At 42.1% G+C, this 21,681-nt stretch overlaps 1 protein-coding gene across 5 annotated transcripts in view; it reads left to right on the top strand.

The window, feature by feature from the left end:
- Positions 1-21,681, top strand: part of LOC122453037 (histone-arginine methyltransferase CARM1-like) — a 251,398-nt gene that overhangs the window by 210,399 nt on the left and 19,318 nt on the right. For 4 of the 5 annotated variants that reach the window (XR_006272922.1, XR_006272924.1, XR_006272925.1 and 1 more), the window contains exons 5-6: positions 16,873-16,954; positions 18,217-18,299. Coding sequence is in view for 1 of the 5 variants with exons in the window: in XM_043486887.1 (XP_043342822.1) it covers positions 16,873-16,954; positions 21,281-21,345 (147 nt within the window). In the remaining 4 variants the exon portion in view is untranslated. Of the gene's footprint in view, positions 1-16,872; positions 16,955-18,216; positions 18,300-21,280; positions 21,346-21,681 lie in introns of all 5 variants that reach the window. The other variant, XM_043486887.1, reaches the window with a different exon arrangement.

Here is a 21,681-nt window from a genome sequence, read left to right as displayed (position 1 = left end):
TGAAGAATGAACTTTAAAAAAATTATTCTTATATGTTGCCAAATTGCCCCGTAGAGAAGTTTCACCAATTAACACTTCCACCAGTGGTATATGAGAATGTCTGCTGAGTCTTGCCCATACGGGCTATGTTTTGTTAAATGCCAATTTGATTTGCAAAAAAAATGGTGGCCAATTTATTTTTAATCTGTATTTCTTTGATAGCTAGTACATTTGAATGGTTTTATTTTCAGTCAACAGACACAGAAAGTTTTTTAATATATAGTTATCAAAATTTATAGCCTTCACTCTGCTTTTACTTTCCCTCCTTGTATAAGGACGTTTCTGCTTTAGATTGCTAGTGTGCGGGTCCTTTCTTGCATGGATCCAAGGAACAGGTAGTGAAAGCTTGCATGCTTTTGTTTCCATTAGAAGAGGCAAAGAAGTGGAAATGCTGGCTGAGAGAAGGAGGTGGGTGTAAGCAGTGAGTCTGTGTATGTTCTACAGGAGTGAGCTGAGAGATTGAGGAATAATTAACAGACGAAGTAAATAAGATCACCAGATACAATTCATCATCAATCCTCAACTGACTTAATATCAACAACACTCAACACCTTTGATTCTTCACTTCTGGAGCCTAAGCCCAATTTCCCTCCTTCTTTATTGGCACGAAGTCTCCTTTGCTGACTTCCTTCTGACTCAAATCTTTCTTGTTAGATTGACTCCAGGTTAGTTCTTAGATGTCTTCTGTTTTCTATCTGTGCTCACTTTCTTAATGATCTCATTTAGGCTCTTGGCAGTAAATACTGTCTTTATGTCGACAAGTCTCATAATTAGAACTCCAGGCCAGACTTCTCCCCAGAACTAGATTTGGATGTCTAGCAATCTTGATTCCAGCTTGTAATTCTTCCAGCCCAGCATTTCACATGATATTCATGTGAAATGTATATATAGCCTGTTGTACTCCTTTCCCAATTTTGAACCAGCTTGTTGTTCCATGTCTGGTTCTAACTGTTGCTTCTTGTCCTACATACAGGTTTCTCAGGTAAGGTGGTCTGGTAGCCCCAGCTGTTTAAGAGTTTCCCACAATTTGTTGTGATACACACAGTCATAGGCTTTTGCATAGTCCATGAGGCAGAAGTAGATACTTTTCTGGAATTCCCTTGCCTTCTCTACCATCCAACAAATGTTGCCAATTTGATGTCTGGTTCCTCTGCCTTTTCTAAACCCAGCTTGTAAGTTCTCTGTTCACATACTGCTGAAGCCTAGCTTGCAGGATTTTGAGCATAGCCTTACTAACATGAGAAATGAGTGTAACTGTAGGGTAGTTTGAACATTCTTCAGCATTACCCTTCTTTGAGACTGAAATGAAAATTGACCTAGCTCATCATAATTGTTCAGTACATTTTGGCTAACTAGAAGACAAATGCATTATTTATAAGAATTCCTTATATATTAAGGATATTAAGACTTCTTTTTTTTAGTTAAACCTGGATTCTCGACTCGGCTTTATGACCAGTGAGGTGTATGACCTTGGGGGCCTAGTTCTGGAAGATGCTTTCCTTCTCTAGTGCTCAAATGAACAACAAACCACAGGTGACAAACTCTTCGGCACTTTGGATATTAAGACTTTGTTGTGTTTTCTTCAGACTTCTCTTTACTTTGTAATATTCTTTGTGGTAGTTTTTATCACAAAAGAAGTTAGAAACTTTTATGTATGTAAATCTCCCAATATTTTCTTTTACAATTTCTTTTCCTTTATTTGATAAAAGGCTTCCCCACCCTAACTTTGGTATTCACTTTCTTCTTCTTTTATATTTTACTTTTTTCACTTCTTTCAAATATGCATTTAACTCTAAATTCATTTTAATTGAAATATGCAGTATGCATATAACTTTACTGTTTTTAAATAACAAGTCATGGGGTTTTCTGTAAATAGGCAAGATTACTACATTCTGATGTTAGTAGCAGTCACCTACAAAATTAATAATTTTCTTTTCTCACTTGACTAAGATTTTTTTGCCCTTATTAAGACTGAAAAATATCTCTTCAGAGTAAGGCTCAGTCATGAACAATCATTATTCTCAGCTGTAAAACTTCTTTATGTGATAGGTACTACTGACATTACTGAAAATAATTGGTTCAGCAGGTGCAAACCAAGGTCTTTAAATTCAAATTTTAATGGATTCTTGTAAATAAATATGTGAGAAAAAAATATATACATAGGAACAATTAAGAGGAGTAACCAGATATTCTCAAGAAGATTGAGATGGTGCTTATTTACCTTGTTATATTTATTGCAGTTATAGAATATACAAGTGTAGGCAAGTGTGTCCATGCATGCTTAGTCCCTCAGTCATGTCTGAATCTTTGCGACCCTGTCGCAAAGGACAGAGGACAGGCTCCTCTGTCCATGGACATAGGCAAGTAGGCGGTAGTTAAACACTATTAATAGATAAATCAGACTCTGGAGCCAGATTCAAGTCCATTTGATTCTTGGTTCTGTCCATTACTAACTGTAAACACTTAGCCAAGTTAATCTAACTTCTCTCTCTCTCTTTTTTTTAATCTAACTTCTCTTAGACACAGTTTATTTATAAAAATTTTTATATTTATGTGTTTATTTATTTGGCTTGTCGGGTCTTAGTTGCAGCATGTGGGATCTAGTTCCCTGACCAGGGATTGAACCTGGCCCCCCTGCATTGAGAGTGCAGTCTTCGCCACTGGACCACCAGGCAAATTTTCTTATTTATAAATTAAAGATATCAGTGTAATCTACTTGGGGAATGGGGAGTTTCAATTTAGGGATGGGTCCTCTCCTTATAGTACTGTCATAGCCCTTTCTTTACAGGCCAGTGTAAGGGTTTTACCAGGTGCTGAATATTTCTCTCCCAGTTGTATATTCAGGGACTGAGATAATAACCACAGGGTAGGGATGAATTCATTGGACACCATGTGCAGTTGACTTGTTCAGACCTTCCTCTGCTACCTTCATAAGCTGTTACTTACCAGAGATATTCTAAAATGTCTCAAATCAATGTGCCTTCTTACCGCCCTTTCCTCAAAAAATCTAGATATTCTCCTTTCTCCAACATAGTTGCTTTTCCACAGAGAAGATTTGGGAATTGTTTCCTATATGTTCCTGTGATAACACTGCAGATTCCTCCCTCAGGGGACCGAGTTTCCACTTCAGTCATGGGCCAGTGGTCACTGGATCCAGAAACCAGATCTAGAAACTGGATGAGGGACCAAATCTCTATTGTGACAATTGACATCATCCTGCTCATAAGATAACAAATTTTATGTTGTTGTTGTTACAGAGTTTGAGTACTATCCTAGTGATTCCACATCTATTTCACCCCTCTATAACACTGGGATCTCTTAGCAACCAGCACAGATGCCTCTGGGTCAGGGTTCCCTGACCGTCAATCTTGTCTTGCTGTCCAACACAGTAATTATGTCATTCTTGCTTATGATGGTTAATTACTGCTTTATTGCTTCTTACATTATGAAATTCTGTCCAGGTGGTGCTCATTCAGACCACAGTTTAATGGCCACATGCCGTGTCACATGTACTGAGAATGGCCACCTTAAATGTCTCAAAAATACCTCTGCTCTCTCCTGGTTTGTTCCCTGTTATCTTTATGAAACGAGAGTTTCATGGACTTTGCCTGAGAAAAGTTAGATGGAACATTCTTAGGTCTGCCACAGTAAATCCATCTAGCTTTTCCACCTCTCTGAGCCTTTAGACCCCTTCTTCAATACCATGCCACAATGAATACAGCATTATAAAGCAATTTTCCTCCAATTAAAAAATAAATTCAAAAAATTACTATGCTGCAGAGATTCTGGAATCTCCATCTCATTAACTTCAGGCCATCATGATGACAGTTCTTCACAGTGACATCCCAGGAGACTGTTAATAATGGTATCTGCTAGAATGTTGAATCGTGGTAGTGCCTTGTCAATAAAGACCTACAAGACCTTCTAGAACTAACACCCAAAAAAGATGTCCTTTTTATCATAGGGGACTGTAATGCAGAAGTAGGAAGTCAAGAGATACCTGGAGTAACAGGCAAATTTGGCCTTGGAGTACAAAATGAAGCAGGGCAAAGGCTAACAGAGTTCTGCCAAGAAAACACACTGGTCATAGCAAATACCCTCTTTCAACAGCACAAGAGAAGACTCTACACATGGACATAACCAGATGATCAATACCAAAATCAGATCGATTATATTCTTTGCAGCCAAAGATGGAGAAGCTCTATACAGTCAGCAAAAACAAGACCGGGAGCTGACTATGGCTCAGATCATGAACTCTTTATTGCAAAATTTAGACTTAAATTGAAGAAAGTAGGGAAAACCACTAGACCATTCAGGTATGACCTAAATCAAATCCTTTACGAGTATACAGTGAAAGTGACAAATAGATTCAAGGGATTAGATCTGATAGAGTACCTTAAGAACTATGGACAGAGATTCATGACATTGTACAGGAGGCAGGGATCAAGACCATCCCCAAGAGAAAGAAATGCAAAAAGGCAAAATGGTTGTCAGAGGAGGCCTTACTAATAGCTGAGAAAAGAAGAGAAGCTAAAGGCAAAGGAGAAAAGGAAAGATATACCAATTTGAATGCAGAGTTCCAAAGAATAAAAAGGAGAGATAAGAAAGCCTTTCTCAGTGATCAATGCAAAGAAATAGAGGAAAACAATAGAATGGGAAAGACTAGAGATCTCTTCAAGAAAATTAGAAATACTAAGGGAGCGTTTCATGCAAAGATGTGAAAGGTGTTGCTGAACCATGAAAGAAAGAAAGACGCCGGGATTTTTGGCTTCCGGGGGAGAGGAATTCAATCCGGGACCAGTGAGGAGGTTTGATCACTCAGAGCTTTCGTGTAATAAAGTTTTATTAAAGTATAAAAGAGATAGAGAAAGCTTCTGACATACACATCAGAAGAGGGCAGGAAGAGTGCCCCCCTGCTTGTCTTTAGCTGGATGTTACATAGCTACTAGCAGTCTGCTAATTAAAGAAAGGAAATGTCTCAAAACTCAGAGAGTCTTACCAGGCCCCTCACCCACAAGATGCATTTTGAGATGACCTTGGCACCAGGTGACTCATCTGGGCCATAAAATGATTGACTTCCATCCTGAAGAAAGGCAGATTTCCATACAAATATATAGTTTCTTTAACATAGATTAGGAGAACTATGTATGAGTGTAACATACTGGTTTGTCAAGTTGGTTCTGAGTCTGAGCCTTTAGGTGGAACTGTTTTTTTTTTTTTTTAGTTGAAGGCTAATTACTTCACAACATTTCAGTGGGTTTTGTCATACATTGATATGAATCAGCCATAGAGTTACATGTATTCCCCATCCCGATCCCCCCTCCCACCTCCCTCTCCACCCAATTCCTCTGGGTCTTCCCAGTGCATCAGGCCCGAGCACTTGTCTCATGCATCCAGCCTGGGCTGGTGATCTGTTTCACCCTTGATAATATACATGTTTCGATGCTGTTCTCTCGAAACATCCCACCCTCGCCTTCTCCCACAGAGTCCAGAAGTCTGTTCTGTACATCTGTGTCTCTTTTTCTGTTTTGCATATAGGGTTATCGTTACCATCTTTCTAAATTCCATATATATGTGTTAGTATGCTGTAATGTCTTTATCTTTCTGGCTTACTTCACTCTGTATAATGGGCTCCAGTTTCATCCATCTCATTAGAACTGATTCAAATGAATTCTTTTTAACGGCTGAGTAATATTCCATGGTGTATATGTACCACAGCTTCCTTATCCATTCATCTGCTGATGGGCATCTAGGTTGCTTCCATGTCCTGGCTATTATAAACAGTGCTGCGATGAACATTGGGGTGCACGTGTCTCTTTCAGATCTGGTTTCCTCAGTGTGTATGCCCAGAAGTGGGATTGCTGGGTCATATGCAGTTCTACTTCCAGTTTTTCAAGGAATCTCCACTCTGTTCTCCATAGTGGCTGTGCTAGTTTGCATTCCCACCAACAGTGTAAGAGGGTTCCCTTTTCTCCACACCCTCTCCAGCATTTATTGCTTGTAGACTTTTGGATAGCAGTCATCCTGACTGGCGTGTAATGGTACCTCATTGTGGTTTTGATTTGCATTTCTCTGATAATGAGTGGTGTTGAGCATCTTTTCATGTGTTTGTTAGCCATCTGTATGTCTTCTTTGGAGAAACGTCTGTTTAGTTCTTTGGCCCATTTTTTGATTGGGTCATTTATTTTTCTGGAATTGAGCTGCAGGAGTTGCTTGTATATTTTTGAGATTAATCCTTTGTCTATTTCTTCATTTGCTATTATTTTCTCCCAATCTGAGGGCTGTCTTTTCACCTTACTTATAGTTTCCTTTGTTGTGCAAAAGCTTTTAATATTCAACATAGTGTTGGAAGTTTTGGCCACAGAAATCAGAGCAGAAAAAGAAGTAAAAGGAATCCCGATAGGAAAAGAATAAGTGAAACTCTCGCTGTTTGCAGATGACATGATCCTCTACATAGAAAACCCTAAATACTCTTCCAGAAAATTACTAGAGCTAATCGATGAATACAGTAATGTTGCAGGACATAAAATTAACACACAGAAATCCCTTGCATTCCTATATGCTAACAATGAGAAAACAGAGAAATTAAGGAAACAATACCATTCACTATTGCAACAAAAAGAATAAAATACTTAGGAGTATATCTACCTAAAGAAGCAAAAGACCTATACATAGAAAACTATAAAACACTGATGAAAGAAATCAAAGAGGACACAAACAAATGGAGAAACATACCGTGTTCATGGATTGGAAGAATCAATATTGTCAAAATGGCTATTCTACCCAAAGCAGTCTATAGAATCAATGCAATCCCTATCAAGCTACCAACGGTATTTTTCACAGAACTAGAACAAATAATTTCACAATTTGTATGGAAATACAAAAAACCTCGAATAGCCAAAGTAATCTTGAGAAAGAAGAATGGAACTGGAGGAATCAACTTGCCTGACTTCAGACTATACTACAAAGCCACAGTCATCAAGACAGTATGGTACTGGCACAAAGACAGAAATATAGATCAATGGAACAGAATAGAAAGCCCAGAGATAAATCCACGAACCTATGGACACCTTATCTTTGACAAAGGAGGCAAGGATATACAATGGAAAAAGACAACCTCTTTAACAAGTGGTGCTGGGAAAACTGGTCAACCACTTGTAAAGAATGAAACTAGAACACTTTCTAACACCATACACAAAAATAAACTCAAAATGGATTAAAGATCTAAATGTAAGACCAGAAACTATAAAACTCCTAGAGGAGAACATAGGCAAAACACTCTCCGACATGAATCACAGCAGGATCCTCTATGACCCACCTGCCAGAATATTGGAAATAAAAGCAAAACTAAACAAATGGGACCTAATGAAACTTAAAAGCTTTTGCACAACAAAGGAAACTATAAGTAAGGTGGAACTGTCTTGAAAACAGAGTCTGGGGTAAACACATAGCACATGAACATAGCTTAAGACAAACATTTCCATAAGAAAAATGCATTGGTTAGCTCAGGGTTTGAGAAAAGTTAAGTTCAGGTGGAACCACGTGTCATTATGGCAACACAAAATTTTAAGAGAAACCTCTTTTTAAATTCGTATAGAGAAGGGGAAAAAATGTAATACTAGTTTGTTTTCCTCCTGCCACAGAAGAGATAACAAATGTCTGACACTTGCAGCCTATTTCCTCAGAGACCCCTGGCCTTCCTCCTGTTACCCTCTCAGATGAACACAACAAAGGATGGTATGGACCTAACAGAAGCAGAAGATATTAAGAAGAGGAACTATAGAAGGAACTACACAACAAAGATCTTCATGACCCAGATAACCATGATGGTGTGATCACTCACCTAGAGCCAGACATCCTGGAATGCGAAGTCAAGTGGGCCTTAGGAAGCATTGCTATGAACAAAGCTAGTGGAGGTGATGGAATTCCAGCTGAGCGGTTTCAAATCCTAAAAGATGATGCTTTGAATGTGCTGCACTCAATATGCCAGCAAATTTGGAAAATTCAACAGTGGCCACAGGACTAGAAAGATCAGTTTTCATTCCAATCCCAAAGAAAGGCAATGCAAAGGAATGTTCAAGCTACTGCACAATTGCCCTCATTTCACATGCTAGCAAAGTAATGCTCAAAATTCTCCAAGCCTGGCTTCAGCAGTACATGAACCATGAACTTATAGATGTTCAAGCTGGATTTAGAACAGGCAGAGGAACCAGAGATCAAATTGCCAACATCTGTTGGATCATCGTAAAAGCAAGACAGTACCAGGAAAACATCTACTTCTGCTTTATTGATTATGCCAAAGCCTTTAACTGTGCAGATCACAACAAACTGGAAAATTCTTCAAGAGGTGGGAATACCAGACCACCTTACCTGCCTCCTGAGAAACCTGTATGCAGGTCAAGAAGCAACAGTTAGAACTGGACATGGAACAACAGACTGGTTCCCAATTGGTAAAGGAGTCCATCAAGGCTGTTTATTGTTACCCTGCTTACTTAACTTCTAGCAGAGTACATCCTGTGAAATGCCAGGCTGAATGAAGCACAAGCTGGAATAAAGATTGCCGGGAGAAATATCAATAACCTCAGATGTGCAGATGACACCACCCTTATGGCAGAAAGTAAAGAACTAAAGAGCCTCTTGATGAAAGTGAAAGAGGAGAGTGAAAAAGCTGGCCTAAAACTCAACATTCAGAAAGCTAAGATCATGGCATCTAATCCCATTATTTCATGGCAGATAGATGGGGAAACAATGGAAATAGTGACAGACTTTATTTCTGGGGGCTCCAAAATCACTGCAGATGGTGACTGCAGCCATGAAATTAAAAGACGCTTGCTCCTTAGAAGAAAATCTAGGCCAAACTAGACAGTGTATTTAAAAGCAGAGACATTACTTTGTTGACAGAGGTCCACCTAGTCAAAGCTATGGCTTTTCCAGTAGTCATGTATGGGTGTGAGAATTGGACTGTAAAGAAAGCTGAGCGCCACAGAATTGATGCTTTTGAACTGTGGTGTTGGAGAAGACTCTTGAGGGTCCCTTGGACTGCAAGGAGATGAAACCAGTCCATCCTAAAGGAAATCAGTCCTGAATATTCATTGGAAGGACTAATGTTGAAGCTGAAACTGCAATACTTTGACCACCTGATATGAAGAACTGATTCATTGGTAAAGTCCCTGATGCTGGGAGAGATTGAAGGCAGGAGGATAAGGGAACGATAGAGGACGGGATGGTCGGAAGGCATCACCAACTGATGGACATGAGTTTGAGTAAACTCTGGGAGTTTGTGGTAGACAGGGAAGCCTATCGTGCTGCAATCCATGGGGTTGCAACGAGTCAGATGTGACTGAGCGACTGAACTACCCTGACATATGTTGCCCTCCAAATCCCCAATCCAGCACCTTTAAAATCCACTCCAATACCTATTTCCATGGTTCTTAGCAGAAAATATTAACCAGCTTCTGCAACGTTTTGTTGTGGAAGTTATCTCCTCCTGGAGTAGGAATATACTTAATGCTCATTCTGTGCTGGGGTTACCAGCCTGACAGCAATGAGGGGCCATTAGCCTGGAGGCAGTGAGCAACAGTGCAGTGGAGCTTAACCTACCAGTAATTCCATCTTGAGAGTCTACATTCAGGGACCATCCCAACCATATTAATTGTCTTAGCTTGGGTTCCCCAGGAATCAGGGTCTTAGGTGAAGCTCATAAGCTATTTTATTAATGTATGCAGAGGAGAAGGGGATGACCCAGGATGAATTGTTTGGATGCCATCAGTGACTTGATGGATATGAGTTTCAGCAAATTCTGGGAGTTCGTGATGGAGTGGGAAGCCCGGAGTTTTGCAGTCCATGGGTTCGCGAAGCCTCAGACATGACTTAGCTACTGAACTAAATGCAGTCCCAGTGAAACAAGAATGAGGAGAAACCAGAGTGAGGCAAGGAAGGAGGCAGAACTAATGCAAAAGTGCATTTCTGAGCTGATCTGATCACCACCAGGTAGCAAATACCAAGAGATTGCTGGGTCCCTTAGTACCATCTTCAGGAAGTCACATGAAATACATGCCAGGACCGTTTATATAGAGGATTGGAAAGAAGTGGATTCATCCACTGGCTCTTACCTCTTCACTGGCCAGCTGTTTACTCAACATTTAGTATGAACTTCTGGTTGTGCGTGCAGGGACACCAAGTTCAGGTCACGGCACCTCATGCCCCGCAGTCTGCAGGAGCCCTTGGAGCAGGAGGGGAGAGCTCATGGGGTGGGTCTGAGGTGCAGCCCTGCTGGGTCATACTCACACAGCGTCAGATGAACCCACCTTGACACAGTGAGGGCATAACACCTGGCTGAGGACTCCAGAGGCAAGTAAGATGGAGGAACTGAGCCTGACCTTTCAAAGGTAATAGTTTACCACTTAAGGAACCGAAAGAGATTTCCCAGTTTCCTTTTCAGAGTATTTTGAGTGATGATGGGGACTCATCATGCTTGACAAAGAGCAGGTAGAATGATGGCAGGGAGGCCAGTGGTGGATGGCCTCTAGTCAGTTGTTCTTTACAGAAATTGAAATCTGTGCTTGCAAAAGGACAAGAGAAGATGAATGTAAGCAGAATCCTGCCACGGTGAGAGCGCCTTTCTTGCACCTCTCTGCTCTGACTCTACTGAATGCCATCTTGACCATGGTGTGGCTGATATTATCTTGAAGGGAGTCCACTCTACTGAATGGACAAACTGCTCAATTCTACCATGAAGGCACTGGATATGTTTGTTCCTGGGCCAATCCTGCCCCCAAACTGAAGTTTCTACTAAAGGTACTTTTGGTAAAACTAGAGTTTTAGGCCTTCTGGTCTTTCCCAAAAATATATTTGACCCAGATAGTCACTAGTTCATAGAAGTACCATGTGGACCAAAGAAGAATATTTCAAATTACCGTTAGATACAACCAGATTTTAACTGGAAGCCAAATATATGCACAAAGCATCACAGAGAACTTTGGCAGGAATGCCACCAGCAACATAACCGTGTTTGGACTTTCATATACCACTGTTCCTGTTTCATTTATATTGCAGTGATTCCTGGAACTATAGTCTTCTTTCAGCTACCCAGTATTTCTTCTTGATATTTCCTCTGCTTCTCCTTTTATGTCTGCAGCTCTTGAACTCACTGACTTTTGCTCATGACATAGACCTCAGTTTCTGTATTCATCTTTTTGGTAACCTGTATCAAACCCATTGCTCTTCCATAATACTCTGCTGCTGGGCCCATACAAATCCAGATCTGTGTAGTCAGGGATACACTGTTTCAATTTCTAGATCCTCTGGCATCAGAGCTGTCCATTTCCAGACAGAGTTCAAGTTCAGCAGACATTACTTCATCATCCCTGGGTCTGATTCTACACACTCTAAGCCAAAGCACTTTAATTCCATACTCACGGAACTAGAACTCCCCTGAATTAGACAAACTATTCATCAGAATTATATTCATGACACATATGACAGACTCTTATTAGCTGTTTTCTTTTTAGCTAAGACTCTTGTAGTTTTAAGTGACAAAAAGAAAGAATGAAACAATGACTTATAGAAAAAGAATATTTTTGACTAATGTATCTGAAAAGCCTGAGAGCAGATTCAGCTTCTCAGGCTCAAATGGATCCCAGGGCACAGACACTCACTGGGTTCAGGTCTCTCTCTATCCCTCAGCTCAACTCCATCCTTGGATAGGGCTCATCCCTCATGGCAGTAATGTGGTTTCCGACAAATCTGGATTCATAGACTCAGAGCTCCCTGGCCACTTCTCTGTTGCAACAGTTTGAACAAAAGGCTTTCACCTGACTGTCCTGGGGTCTCATGCTTAACCCTGGGGTCCATCATCAAGGCCAAGGAGATGAGATACTCTGATTGGCTACTGCTCAGCTACATAGCAGACTTTATTGCTGAAGGCAGAATCAAGACCATCCAAACCCCAAGAACTGAGAGTGAAGGCAGAATCAAGACCATCCAAACCCCAAGGTGTCTTTCAGAAGAAGATCTGGTGCTATAACCAGGAGAAGAGGGAACTATTTGCTGGGTAGAATGAACAAAAGGTGTCCCCCATAGTTGTCTTGACTGATGCAGTTTTTCTTCTGACCCATTTCTGTGGGCCCTGTTCTCATGCAAACCAGTAGTGTCTAGATTCCTGTTGATACACTGAGCAATGCTCCATGGATTTCTTTACAGAATTCCCGGCTCTCCCTATCTTCTTAGGAAAGAGACAGCCTGAAGCTTGGTTTCTTTTAAAGCCTGTGCATCCATTTCCCTTTCTCCTTTATACTTAAAAAAAAAACCCTATTTTTACAAATGCAAAAGCATATAAATACAACGCATGTAAAGTATAAGCCACTTTACTTTGCTGGGGTTTAAGCCAGTAGAACCAGAGACATAATGAGCTGAGCATCTTTATAGATACCATTTTACAGAATGGTATGTCTACATGCTACTGATGTAGCAAATTGTCAAAAACAACCAAGCTTCAAGTCCTGCTATATAAAAGGAATGTATAAGAAATAAAGACACAATATGTTTCTAGACATGTCTCTTTCTCCTACCAGGCATTCCCAGCAGGCCATTCCAACCATACCCTCTTATGCTACATTGTCAGCATTGTGTGTGGCTTAGGTGACCTTCTTGGATCCTTGCTTGTGTCTCCTGTTTCTTAAGGTTGTATGTGTCTCTCCTCAGGTTAGCATGTTGTGCGTTCTTGCTCAGTCGTGTCTGACTCTTTGCAACCCCATGGGCTGTAGCTCACCGGGGTTAACATGTCACTGGTTGATTTTGGTAGAACATATTCTGCTAAATACCCAAAAGTTGCTTAATTGTCAAACAGCAGAAAAAGGTTATCCTTCCTCCCTTACTTTTCTCCCTTCTCTTTCTTTTTTTGCCTTTCTAAAGGAAGGAAGTTTTTTATGGGGATGAGTGAATTTTTTTTTGGTCAGAATAGGAGGAAGCAAAGATTCTTAATACTAGAGTATAGTTGATTTACAATGTTGTGTTAGTTGCACAGAGATTTTCTTAGGGAAACATCTCAGTTATGCTTTGAGAACATGTGTTCATATTAGCACGACAAAGGAGTGTGTGCGTTAGAGAAACCGCCACTGTTAACTTCGGCAAGAGAACCTGGCAGGCAGGGTGGTGGGCTGTACCACCATCCTTCAAATACAGATCCAGGACACTGACAGGAGGAGAGATGTGAAGGAGGAGAAACGACAAAGGACCATGGTAAGTCAGAGGAGAGGCAAGAACCAAAGAGACTCCAGAGGAAAGATTCTCATGGTATTTCTCCAGACTCAGCTCTGTATGGAGACCATGGAGAGGCTGATATGATGGTGAATGGCTGGCCTCTTTCTCTGTACTCTGGCTGTGTTAAGGTATAGCCAGTGTAAGACTGATTTCCTTCTGAACTGTACCTGCAGGACTTTTCAAGATGTTGCATGTATTATGGTGGAGAAGAGGAGACAGGGACACTTGAAATTTGAAGACAGGAGGAAAAAAGGCATGTAGGCCCATCTTAGGCACTCATAAAGAGACCATAAGCTAACTTGGAAAATAGAACCCACATATGATAAAAACAATGGAAAGTATCTCCAGCTTCCAACCCAAAAGATTTGTTTCCTGATCCATCCCCGACAATGTATCTTAGGAGATCCAGAATGATGCCAGCTCCCATCTGCTTTAATTATCTTCTGATGCATTTCAGGAGGCTGGAGATTTCTAAGAATTGGAAATATGGTCCAGCCAGAAAAATTTTAAAAACCCAGGCAGTGGGCTCTCTGCCCACCGCTCTCCGTCTGCCCCAGGAACAGTGCCCGTTTGCACCACACTGGTCGTGGCTGCTGGGTTTTAATTGGCATACAGCGAGTGGCACAGCTGAGGTTGAATGCAGAGACTAGTACACAGAGAACTGCGAGCAGTTCCCAGTCTCAGCCACTGCCAGGCGGAGGGCGGTCTTTGTCTTCGGGGTTTTCCCTTCCACCTACTTGGCCAGGATTCTAGAACCGCTGACTCAGTAGTCTTCAACCCTGGTCATGCATTAGAATCACCTGTTGAGCTTCAGAAACAGCTAAGTGCTAGGGCTACACCCCCAGATCCAGTAAATCACAACGGGGGGTTCAGTCCAGGCTGTAGATGTTGTAAGAGCTTCCCAGGGGCTTCTCAAGGACAGACAAGGTTGAGTGCTTCTAGGCTTTCTGGGAACTTCTATGACTCTCTCTGACCCTCCCCTCCCCTCTCTTCCCTCTCTCCACCTCTTCCTCCTTCCTGCCACCCTCCTCACTTCCCCTCCCTCCCTTTCCCCATTTCCCTCCAATAAAAACTTTTGTGACAATGGCTTATTTCCACAAGAACACTTTCACTCTCTTTCTGAATACTGAGAAAGATTGCTTAAATTTACAGTGTTCTATTTCCAAACATTTTCCAGGATAACAGGAGTCTTGTTTCTGCTATGTGTATTTATAAAGTGACATACAGCAGTTTGGCTGTACCTATGGACAGCCTGTCTCTGGCCCATGATGGAAGAGAGTGTTAGGAACGAGATGAAGCGAGAGAGACTTTGGCAAATGGTTTTCCATTTCCCCATTGTCCTTATTGGGCTTCGCAGGTGGCTCGATGGTGAAGAATTTGCCTGCCGATGCAGGAGAACCAAGTTTGATTCCTGTGTGGGGAAGACCCCCTGGAGTAGGAAATGCAGCCCACTCCAGTGTTCTTGCCTGGGAAATTTCATGGAAGGAGGAGCCTGGTGGGCGTTATTCTGTAGGGTCGCAGAGAGTCAGACTTGACTGAGCACAACATTGTCCTCATTGTCACTGGCTCACACACAGGGCCGTTTAGGTGCCCAGTTCTCCATTCACTCATTAAATACAAAGATAGGTACATAGATGTTTTTATGTACTAACAGTGTTCGAGGCCCCATGCTAAGTGTTAAATATACATGGAAAGAAAAAGAATAACTTCTGTTTTTAAGTGGGTAAAACTTGAATATTTAATTGTAATACCAGGTTTTACACTTTCAAGTGGATATATTTGAGCTGAGTCATAAAGATTGAGTAGGAATTAATGGGGCAAAGGAGGGGAAGGAATATTCTGGGGAGAAGGAAAAGCAAGCAACGGCTCAGAGGTGAGAAATAGTACAAGCCTTTCACGGTCTGAAAGGCTTGGAGGCCTGGTACTTCGCCTGCAGGTTGGAGACTGGCTGTTGACTTAACTGTGTTAAGCCTTCCTGCCTCCCACAGGGCATCTGAGGCATTGTCTCCTGATTCAGAGCCTTCCTTTGGCTAAAATCTAACTGTAATCCACATTTTATGTTTATTCTATGTTTGGTTTTTTTTTTTTTTCTCTTCCCTGCAGGTCGGCAGGCAGTGGGTTGGGGAGGAACAGACTAATGAACTGAGTTCCCATCTGATTCATGGGCTGTCCAGCACACGCACACACAGCCTCAGTAGGGAAACCTTTCTCTCATCTCAAAGGCCTTCTATCTCCAGTGATAAGGTCCCCCAGCCTTATCACTGCAGTTGTGCCTGGGAATTTGAATTTTTAATTAACTTTCCAAGTCATCCCATGGTACAGTCCTACTGGGAACCACTGCCTTAGTCCCCTGTGTGGTTTCGGAAGGTGAAGTTCAGAGAATAATAGCCAGCACTTATATAGTAGGAACAAAATGCTAAGCACTGCTTAAAGTGCTTTACTTGTATTAACTCATTTAACCCTTACCATAACCCTACAAAATGAGTTTATAATTATCCCCATTTTAGAAATAAGGAAACTGAAGCCCAGAGTTCAGATAACTCACCCAAGGCACACAGCCAGGCAGTTGAAGAATTTGAGTAAAGCCACACTTAATCCACACCCCTAGTAGCCCAGACGCTAAAGACAGCTTCCCTGTCTGCATCTGCCTGCAGTGCAGGAGACCCGGGTTTGTTCGCTGGGTCGGGAAGGTCCCCTGGAGAAGGAAATTGCAACCCACTCCAGTATTCTTGCCTGGGGAATTCCATGGAACAGAGTAGCCTGGCGGGCTACAGTCCATGGGGTTGCAAAGAGTCAGACACGACTGAGCAACTAATGCTAATGCTAATCTACCCCCAGATCTCTTCGCTAAAAGCCGAGACCTTTAGCCAAGCCAGCAGGGAGTTCTTGCTGTGTTCCCGCCCCAGGCGTGTGCTGGAGCATTTGCTCCACATCTGGCTCACTGAGAGGAGTGAGGGAGCGTTTGTAGAACGTGCCCATTGCTGAGGTCCAGATGGCCCTGAGCCCAGAATTGAGAAGAAATGTGCCCAATGGACAGTGGGGAGTGGGCTCCAGTTCCCCACTAGACCGGGTGTCGGCCACCATGACAAATGCCATCAAGGTGCATGAGTGGCTATGGAAGAACAGGAAAAGGAAATCTATTTCTGTAAATGTTGGGAGTATCAAGAGACTTTGGAGGTCTCCAGTTGTGCTTTGGGTTGAGATCATGAGAAGGCCAAGGAATTGTCTTTCAGGACATGAAAGATGTGTCCTGGGACAGGCAGCCGCCTTGTGGCATGAGGTCAAGGGAGGGGACCCAAAGGCCTTTCAGCCTCTAAATACCCTTGTCAGTATTCTCCCCACAAGTAATTTCCTCCACCTCCATTACCTCCTTGCTTTTCTCGCCACCTGAAGTGCCGAGACTTTAGAGAGAGTTTCTTCCTCTGCCCCCTATCAACCTCTTGCCCTTCACACGTCTTCATACTTGCCCCAGGGCTGAGGACCCACGAGGTGGCCGTGCAGTGCATTACGGTTCTTTGGGGCTTGGGGAAACACGACAAGATGCATGGTGTTGCTTTCTGCCATCTATTTCAGGTACCAGGGGTGCTGCTTCGGGGTCAGCCTGTCCAGTCTCCAGGGTGCCGCGGTGGAGGTATACTTCAGCCAGCCAGTAGTGGTAAGTGGGCTCTTCTTCCCGGGTGTTTATCTGCTGATTCATCCACTTGCTCACTCAGGCGCCTGGGACGAGCTGTGCTGCCAGGCTCTATGGTGAGCCACCACAGAAGCAAAGAAAAAGCTCCTTGGAACACTGTTTCAAGTTTTCCACCTCTGATCTCCTGATCAGTTAGGAAAGTTCTCAGAGAATGATACTGTTGAAAGCAAGGAGATTTTCTGACTGCATGTTGATAAGTAACTTTTAATTCTCCAAGTGTCCTGACTCACCACATGCACACACTCAGCCCTCATACTTGTTCAATAATTCATATCCTCTCATTGATTCTAGTGACGAAACACGTAATAGAAGGGGAAGCTTTGGATAATAAATAGCTGGGAGCAGGAGTTTTGTTGTCAGACAGATGTGGGTTTCAGTTGTGATCCCACCTAGCTGTGTAACCTTAGACAACTTAAGTTTGCATTATCTAAAACGCTTTTCAGTTTTTAGTGGGAGGACACCCGACTCACACTGGCTTAAACTAGAATGAAATTATTGGTTCTCCAATACTGCAAAGCCTGGAGACAGAGACCTGTTGTACAAGTTCAGACATTGTCACACGGGTCTGGTTTTTCTACTCTTACCACTTATCTCCATTTCCTGTGATTTTACTCTGTTGCCAGATTTTACTCTGCTTCCTTAGGGTAAGAAGGTAGCATCAGAAGGTAGCATACAACTTCAGATCCTTGTAACTAAGTCCCACAGGAGAACCTGCCGTTTCCTAATAACTTAGGCAAAAGCCCCAGAATTAGTTTAGATAGAGCCTGTTTGTCAAACTTTGGCTCCTGCCTCCATCTGTGAATCAGCTCCTGTCTTCAGGGAAAAAGTAATGCTCTGATTGGCTTTTCTGAGGTCAGGTACCTGAGCGCCAGCTTCTACCTGGAGCTGAGGGTAGGCTAACTTGCTGGGAAACTTCTTGGAGTGTGGAGAGGAGGTAAATTCTAGATGGTCCAAAAAACGCCAAATGCCTATTCCCGAGACATTGGTGAGGATTACAAGATAGGACCTAGTAAAGAACTTAGTAAAGTACAGAGCACTTAGTGCTTGGCGTATAGTAAGCACTAAATAAATGTGAGTTTTGTTGTTAATACTATTCTCATTAAGCTCATGCCCTCTAAACCCTCACTCTTGCTGACTTAAAATTTCAGGAGGAAAGCTAGACAGCAATCTTGCTTGGCTTCAGTTTATCCGGAAAAAAAGATATCATCTTTATTTTTATTCCCCAGGGACACATTTGACATTAGGATTTTGATGGCTCAGACAAGCCCACAGTAAACTTTATGGATGTGCAAAAGGCAGATCTCCACAGGTTGGTACAAATCGATGTCGCTCTTGATTTTTAGATTCTCCTCTAGCTCTCTCATTCCCTAAGCTTCAGGGCAGAGTTTCACAGCTCACACAGGGGACAGATTTCAGGTGTGAGTTACCCACAGGGAGGGTCTGTTAATACTAGTTTCATTTATTGAAAAATGAGGATAATGATGCCTCCTTCTTAGGATTGCTTTAGGAATTGAATGAGAAACATTGAATAGTAGCTTATGCTTATATACACTGTTCTGAGCCATATATATATATATTTTTGTATGTATATATAATGACTCATTTAATCCTCACAGCAACCCTAGGCAGATGGTACTGTTTTTGTCCCCACTTAACTAATGACACATATCAAGTAGGATGAAACAGTAAGTTGCATATACAAAATTATATAAAATGCACAGAATTAATATGTGTGTTGAAGCTAGGATTGAACCTTTCAGAAGGCCAGTGTCTGGACTTTTTAACCATCCACCAGGTGACTACCCACACTAATGACAGGAAGAGGAGCTACAACTTTTTGAGTGCTTACTGCATACTAGGTAACATGCTAAAAATTTTACAGGCTCTGCCTTGTTTTCCAAGAAGGCCCTTGGTAAATGTTAGTTTTGTCCTCTTTTTTCCACTTGAAGAGACTCTGAAATGAAGACTTATTTCTCAGATGGTAATATGAATCCCCTTTGAATGACCTTTCATTAGAATTTTACCCTTTTCTGCCTGAGAAGATTGACTTTTTTTTTTCTGGATAATAAATTTAATTTAAAAATTAATTTGAAATTAATAAATATAAGGCCAGGTTATAATTTTCCAGGATGACTGAGGAAGCATGAGTCAGACAGACTTCAGAAGGTACAGCTAGTTAACTCAGACCATCATCTGTGTCGAGATCATGATGGACAAAGGATGCTGTATCAGTAAGGATAGGCTAGAGTATGCTGCAGTAACAAAACCAATCTTCAGTGGCTTATGATAATACAGGGACCTTTCTCTCCCACACTGTTCATTCTTTGTGCACCAGCTTTAGCTCCATGCAGCATCACCCACCCCAGCTATCAGGCTGGTGCCGCAGCCCCTATCTGGAACAAGGAATGATACTGATTACCGAGGAAGAAAAGCATGGCAAAGCATGTACTAGCAGTAAAGCTTCTGCTGGGACATGACACCACTCACTTCACATTTAATTGGTCAGAGCAAATCACAGGGCAGTACCTGAGCACAGGAGGGTGGATGAATGCAGTCCTACTGTGTGCTCAGAGCAAGAGAATAGGCATTTGGGAGCAACTCTAATAACTACTGTGTGTGTGCTCACTCACTAAGTCATGACCGACTCTTGCGACCCCATAGACTGTATGCCACAAAGCTCCTCTGTCCCTAGCAAGAATACTGGAATGGGTGGCCACTTCCTTCTCCAGGGGATCTGCCAGACCCAGGGATCGAACCCACATCTCCTGCACTGCAGGTGTATTCTTTACTGCTGAGCCACCAGAGAAGTCCAGTAACTATCAAGATCCAGGCAAAATTGACTTCCATGGCTTTATTTGCCACTCCTGTCTGCCTCCTGAGGGTATTTTTTGAAAAGTGTATCTTTGTTGACTTTTCTGAGATGTCATTTGTGCATTGATTCAGCGAATGTTGATTGCAGTTCTCCTTTGTGCCTGGTACTGTACTGGTGCCTGCAAAGGTACATTAAGTCACTTAAGTTTCTCCTTGAAGAAGCTCATGGTCCATTTAGGGGATGAAATAATTGTAATGCAATACCAACAAATTCAGTGTGACAAATACGGAAAACTCAAGAAATGTTCTGACTACTGCAGAATGGAAGAAGTTAGGCCTTTGGTGGTACCATAAATACAAGTCATCTTAAAAATAAGATTTTTCTTTGTCAGTCTCTAGAGCATTCACTAAAATGTGTCTCCTTGGAGTAGTACAGCTCCATCAATGGACCAATAATATCATCTTTTAATTGTGAAATACTTTCAAGTTTACAAAGCACTTTCATATACATTTTTTCCCACTTGACCTAGATAAGAACCTTGAGAGGGAAGAGAGATTTCGCCACTTGGAAGGGGCTTTCCAGGTAGCTTAAAGGTAAAAGAATATGCCTGCCAATGCAGGAGATGCGGATTGGATCCTTGGGTTGGGAAGATCCCCTGGGGCAGGAAATAGTAACCCACTCCAATATTCTTGCCAGGATATTCCCACAGACAGAGGAGCCCGTGCAATAGTCCATAGCGTCACAAAGAGTTATACATGACTGAGCAGAAGCACTCAACAAAAGAGGAAACTGAGGCTCAGAGAATTTAAATGACTTTCCAAAGCTCCATGGCTAAAACAGGTCCAGCTTCTATATTTTGTTATGTCTTTTCCAACTTTCTTTCTATTCCTACTTACTCTACATTTGACATCAGCCATGGCCACTTCTGTCAGAGTTTTGCAGCAGCGTGGTGGGAAGTTATATTGCCTCCCTGAAAAAGAAATGAACTGTGACAGTGACCTTCTGAGCTTCATCTTCACCCTTGTGGTCCATTTCATCACTTAAGGGTCTGAATAGCCTTTCCCTTCTGAATAGCTACCTAGGGGAGCTGCCACAGCCCACGTTTTGGCTTCTGGAAGGATGGTTGTCATCTGTGTCCTGAGTCATCCTCCTGTTCAGTAGTCAAACCCCATTCCGAATGCTGTACCCTCCCTGTGGAGTTCTGGATCACTGCAGCACAGTGGGCTGGTCCTTGCAGAGTTTCATCAAGAAGCAACATTCTCAAATGTGCAGCCTCACCCAAGTGTTAATCACCCACCGAGAGAGTATTGCTGCCAAAGCAAGAGTGCTTCAGAGAGAAAGAAAATATTCTGTGAATGTTCCCACCGATCTCACAAATGTATCCAGTATGTCTGTCAACAGAAAAATAATTCCAAGTGTTTCTTTGTTCTTTCTCTTTTTTATTTCCTTGCAGAATAGAAATTCCCTTTGTGTTTCAGATGGCGCAGTCTGGCCTCATCCACGGCCTGGCCTTCTGGTTTGACGTGGCCTTTGCTGGGTCTCGGTCAGTATCATTCCCCTTCTTCGTCTGTGCTGTTCCACGTCATCCTCTACTATTTGTCATCATAACTTTAAAGTTTTAAAAAAACTAGGTTCAAACAGTAGTATTTGTTTCTCTGGGTTTCCAGAAAATAAGCACTGATGTTAATGTTACTTTTAGTTTTTAGAGTGAAATAAAGATAAGACAGTTTTCTGTGGTAGCCATATCAACTCTGGCTAAAATAAAACCTGTAATGAAATCTCTTAAGCCAGTTGGGTTGGGATTTGGAGGGGTGAGGTAGGGTCTGTGCTTTGTCAGCCAATTTGTTCTTTCCCAGAATAGATGGATGGTGGTGGGGAA

The sequence above is a fragment of the Cervus canadensis genome, chromosome 14 (genome assembly GCF_019320065.1).
Source record: "Cervus canadensis isolate Bull #8, Minnesota chromosome 14, ASM1932006v1, whole genome shotgun sequence".
In the NCBI taxonomy this organism is placed as follows: Eukaryota; Metazoa; Chordata; class Mammalia; order Artiodactyla; family Cervidae; genus Cervus; species Cervus canadensis.
This window is presented reverse-complemented; position numbering and strand designations above follow the sequence as displayed.